At 38.4% G+C, this 5,767-nt stretch overlaps 1 protein-coding gene across 1 annotated transcript; it reads right to left on the bottom strand.

Moving 5' to 3' along the window:
* Window positions 1–564: 564 nt before the first annotated feature.
* LOC141815040 (UBP1-associated protein 2C-like) lies at window positions 565–5,324 on the bottom strand. Its single transcript, XM_074702997.1, has 6 exons — window positions 5,144–5,324; window positions 4,391–4,511; window positions 4,069–4,212; window positions 1,395–1,591; window positions 1,243–1,318; window positions 565–1,141 (listed from the first exon to the last, which is right to left on the bottom strand). Exons 1-6 carry the CDS (start codon window positions 5,278–5,280, stop codon window positions 854–856), a joined length of 963 nt encoding a protein of 320 aa, XP_074559098.1. The 5' UTR covers window positions 5,281–5,324; the 3' UTR covers window positions 565–853.
* Window positions 5,325–5,767: the final 443 nt, after the last annotated feature.

Raw genomic sequence — 5,767 nt, 5'->3', positions numbered from 1 at the left:
ATATCATATTCACGAACGTTTATCTAAATCTATATATGAATCTTTTAGTGCCCATTTAATGTGAATTTCATACTCAAAATCTAAAAAAAGTACAAATTTAAGGGACCATTAAGAATGCACTAATGTCAATTTGATATAAATTCGAAGATTCTAGAACAATTAAACATTTATGCCAACCATTAAATTCAAATGAAAAAAATAGAACAGACTTAGGGACCATCAGTAGTACAATAATATTCATTTGGTATAAATTTGAGATGGATCATTAAATCGTGACCAACTGTAACTTCTCGATTTACTTTCTCACAAATGATCGTGAGACCGATCGTGTGGAGCTGTTGAGATAACGAATTCCATCTTTTGCTGAAAAGATTGATCATTAAACACTTTATGCCAAAAGTTCTTGATAACTATAAAGGGTCCAAAAGATGAAAAGAACTGAAGTTCGACTCATCAATTTGGATATGCAAAGGGAGTATTTAAAAACATAGATACACCCTTTCGTAAATACGAAAATAGAATGCCTTCTTTAAATATTTAATAAAGTTGGATGAACTATCCGGTAGAATATTATAGACAATGGCACTACAATTTCATGAATAAACAACATGATTTTAGTAACAATAAAATATACATATTATCAGAGGAATGAGAACCATGAAGTCATCTAAGAGGCCACACTAAAACACACAATACTGGTTATCAATCTCTTCAAGAACTACTTGGGCGAAAAAAATTGCATATGAATGCTATAAACTACAATGTGATACTTGGTATACATACTGCAAAAACAGAATATATAAAATCCGCCACAAGAGCTAAAATAAGTTTGAGTATGAGATACCGAAAACTCTTAAGGTCTGGTTGCATAATTCGGGTAGCCAGCAACGCCATTTGATTCGCTTTTCCCCGTCTGTGGGTGTGAAACCTGTGCTGCGGTTGTGAACCGGGTTGCGGCATAAGCGGTGAGATATGCTGCCATTGTTGGTGGATATGAAGCATAGCTGCCCACCTGTGCCTTTCCGGTCGGTGCATATCCAATAGGAACAGGGATGGGCATAGGGACGACAGCAGTCGGAATTTGTGCTTGTGTTACTTTGCTCCTAGGGGTGTCAGCTAGCTTCACAGTAATGTTCCTTCCCTGTATATGTAAAGATTTTGTTGATGTCAACAAAAGGGATGGCTAGAAAAAAACTTAATGTTGTGAACAAAAATGAAAACCGAGTGCTTTGTATAGCTGACCCCGAGAGTCTTATTTGGATCATCTATGGCTTTCTTTGCCCCCTCGGCCGTCTTATAAGTGACAAAACCAAATCCTCTGATCCAGAAGAAAACAAAGTTTTTTATCAGCAATTGTTGTGTATGAAAGTGAAACAGATATAACAAGGCACTACCTTGATTTGTTAGTCTCCTTATCGTATGCCACTGAACCTTCTTCAATCTCACTGTACCTACCGAAGAAATTGAGCAAGATTTCGCTGGATATGTTTGGAGAAAGACCTCCAATGTATATCTTTCTCAGTGCTAAATCACCAGTCCCCGAACTACTGTTTAGGCCATCACATGCAAGATTACAGATAGCCAAACGTCCCTAATGGTAGAAAAACACAAATTCAAGTTGGGATCTTCACTCAAGAAAGAAAATCCACCAATTTTAGCTTCTGACTAACTAGTTAAGAATGTTAAATCTAAAGCAGATGAAATGGTTGCCATGGAGTACTCAAGTTATCTAAACAAAAAGGCGCAACTAAACTGTTTAAATAAACAGTACATTAAAAACAAGGGACATTTCGCCTACTTGGGCATCTACATTGCCATTAAAAATATGTTCAGAAAATCATCTTCTAGACTGCTGTTTTAGATGCATACCAAAGGTTAATGCTTATGACCAACAAGTCTAGTTGCGACCTTGATTATATAGTGTACTACCCATCTTATTAATATAGTAGCTACTGAGATATAGCAGTCAATTTAAGGGGGAAAAATAGACTACAGTAATCTTAGCCACATAAAATAATGTATTCGCCAAATATCTGTACATATTCTTTCACCACTAACTATGCTTTAAATTAGTCAATGGTGCTATCAAGAGATGTCTTAAAAGTATACAGTCAGTTGCTAGAAGTGTACCTAGGTGCCATGTACCATTAGAATCCAATGTTTTAGCTCATCAATTAATAGCCTATTCCCACCTCAGATCACATAGACTTCCGAGATAATATGGGAAGAAAAATCCAAAGCAGAGAGAAAAACAAAAGTATTGTGGAGAAAATGATGTGTACAAAATGAACCAAAACAATGAATATGAGGTGCTACACTTACAAGTAACTTTTCTTGGAGAAATAGGAAGTTCAAGAGACACAGGTTCTGGATAGTTAGGGTGCTGAAAGAGCAGTGGAACCTTAAGGAGTATTTGTAACTAGCATAACTCTTGACCTTCTGCTATAGGTTCTCAGTGGCTAAGGCTCAAGTGTTGTTACCACTGTAGCAGAGGATGGTGAAATAGAAACAAACAAAAGGAGTGGGAATAGGAAGAACCACCATAACAAATTTGGGAACAGTTGTGATGAACCAAATCAACTTCCAAACGAAGGAAAAACAGTTCTGATGAACAAAAAATAGATAAATATGCAATTACAAAAAAATATTACTGCTTGAATCCAATGAGAAGTGGAATAGGAAGAAGTAAAAGAGGGGAGGGGGAGCTATGTTGGAAGAAGAGGATCCTGCTGTTATACTGCAGGAAGCGGAGGAAACCCATGATGAAGAAGAATTCTGCTTAAATCAAATTTGGAACTGAAAGTAAACATAAATAGCAATCTGGAGCAGGGCAAAGAACAGAAGAAACCAGTATTGCCAATGGCTTTTGGAAATGAAGTAGATGAAGGGCTGGAGATAATAAAAAAAAAGGCAAAGAGGACAAGCTGCTGGAATTGGATGAAAATTCACCTGAACGATGCAAGCAGTGAGGCTTTGCATCATTTGGGAGGCTCCAAGCAAGATTGTGCAAAGCTTGTGGCTCCACACAAAGTACCACTATGGAGGATGACATAATTGAGGCTTTGTACAGATGAAGAAACAAACAAATTGTGAGGAAGGATTCTAAATAGCAGAATGTAATCAGATTCTCACGCAAAAATGAGGAAGAACAGGAAGATGGAAGTGAGTTCTAGTTCAGTTACCATATTCAGAGGAAAATTATTAGGGTCATTCATTAAAGATAATCCCCTCAACCTTTATATATTACCTTATTGTCGCTTTAAATTTACACCCCTTGGTATAATAGATTTACAGGAAATCTCTAATTATTTACAACTGAGCACCTAGGAGAACATAGTAACTTAAAGATTATGTCATTGTCATTGATGTCATAACTTTCTGTTCCAATTCCAGAATAGATCTCAGCTGAGCAGGCAATCACAACTGAACTTTTGATTTGGCTCATAATTCCTACACATGGCATATTCTGTCATAAGTCAAGTCTCCAATGATCACAAGATGAAATCATGCAACTAATGTCAACAAAAGTCCAAGCTCAAGCACCATTACTTCATCCAATTAAGCCATGAACATATGTTGAAAATAAGGGATGAATAAAGTATTTCTTAGGTGTCAAGTTGCAAAGCATATATCATCTCAATGACGAACGCAAAAAAATAAACTATGTAGAAGAGAGTTCAAACTAAAGAACATATATGACATCTAGAAGGGTATGTAGCATTTCAAGATTAGGCACCATTAATTCATCCATTTAAGCCATGAGCATATGTTCAAAATAAGGGATCAATGAAGTGAAAAAACATTAAAAAAAAATCAAGTATGCAAAAGAAAATTCAAACTAAGGAATATGTAGGATGTTTAGAAAGGCATGTTTTTGAATTAGCATACATTATTCAAGATCAATATGAATGTAGATGGAGATAAAGAATTTGTGGACCGCAAATCATAGTCTGTTAGTGATAACCAGCTAAGGTTCATCAACACAAGAGACATTTAAATTCTATAGCAGAGAACAAGAGAAACAAAAAAGGTGATGCTACATTTAGATGTTTGGACAAAATTTCTTACATCAATCAACTTGCTTGGTTCCTGCAATGCCCTCATAGTGGAAGCCATATGCTTGTAAGTAATGAAGCCATATCCTCTGGATTTCCCAGTTGCCTTGTCTACAATAACAGCCCCTTCCTCAATTTCTCCATGCACACTGAAAACCTGAATAAAAGCTATCTTAAAGCATATCATGTAAAGATTGCCAAAAAAAAAAAAAAAGAAGAAGAAGAAGAAGATTTTACACATTAGGCAAGATAAACTACAAGAACAATGACGTATTTAGAATCACATAATGGAAATGCATCATGCATTTTCAACAAGCAAACAGAAAAGCACTCACAGCGCACAGAGTTTCTGATGTAGTGTCCCAAGACAAACCACGAACAAATAACTTGCGGTGAACAGGATCTGAACTGGCAAGACCTCTAATTTCCTCTGCAACTGAGGGATACTGGTTGCCTCTGCAACATCATACACGCAGGCAATTTTGTGCAACCTCAATCACACAGACACACAATAACAGTAATGCACCCAGTTTACTCATGCTGGAATGCACCATTGAAGGCAAAATTAAATAAATATTGAAAGTTTACACTGCCTCTCATAGTACAGTAAGTAAACACTCCAAAAATTATAGTATAAATCAAGACACGCACAGAATCTGAAGAGAATGCCAAACATAGCGTGGCAATTCGTTTGGGGTCATCCAAACTGTTCTATATCGGCAAGCAGAGTTGACTATAAATCTACCATGTTGGCTCCTAGAAAAATGAGAAAAGAGCCTATGCGTAACCAAAAAGGCGGTTCCTTTTTCTGCATAGACAGAGTAAAAGAGTGCAGGAAGACAGGAAGACAAAGGCATAACTACACAAATATATTCTACGTGACCGCGCTCTTGACCGCTCAAGAGGTACAGAAAACCCATTGAACGAGGCACCAAGCAGATCCCGAGCAATCAAAACCCCTAAAGCCCCTAAATGGCATGAAAGGCTTATCAAATTTGCCCCCTTTAAGTTCGCGAGACTAATCCATAAATGCAAGAGAAAAATTAAGGTAGCCGAAGTTGAATTGGGGACACGAGAGGAGGGCTTACAATTTGACGAGGAGATCAACGAGCTGATCTTTTCTGAGGGGGTCAAGAAGGAAGCGGAGCTGAGAGTCGGAATCGAGATCAGAAACGCCTCCATTGATGGAACCCTCTTCGAGCTTTCGCTTCTTCGCTTCCTCCATCGTCGCTCCTCTCCTCCCCCCGCTGCTCTTCGTCGTGGCGGAGACGGCGGCGTTCGGGGGTTGCGCGACTTTCATACGCGGGTGGATTTCCGCGAACTGGCGAACGAACCCACGTAGGTCGTCGACGCGGGTGCGGATGGCCCCACCACGTGTCTGTGTTTCTGAGAGCACGAACACAGGTGGGTGGGTGGTTGGGTGCGCGAGACTTTGCTCGTCGAAATAGTAGTTCTTTCTAGTTCGAGCCAAATTCCAGAATCTTGAGCACTTGCCGGGCTTAATCTACGAGTCATAATCGGGCTAGGTCAGCCTGTGATCCGGTCCAACTTGACTTGTTTACAATTTGGTCAGATCGGTCGGGCTTGATTTACCTTAGATTGTATTGTCTAACAATAGATCTGAGAAATCTCAAATATAAGTTCTCACAGAGTCGTGGAAGTGACTGTATGGAACCGTTGAGATGATGGATTTCATTTTTTTTATTAAAGAA

Source organism: Curcuma longa, chromosome 21, assembly GCF_044706935.1.
Source record: "Curcuma longa cultivar G26 ecotype Majalengka, Jawa Barat chromosome 21, ITB_CL_G26_1.1, whole genome shotgun sequence".
Classification (NCBI taxonomy): Eukaryota; Viridiplantae; Streptophyta; class Magnoliopsida; order Zingiberales; family Zingiberaceae; genus Curcuma; species Curcuma longa.
This window is presented reverse-complemented; position numbering and strand designations above follow the sequence as displayed.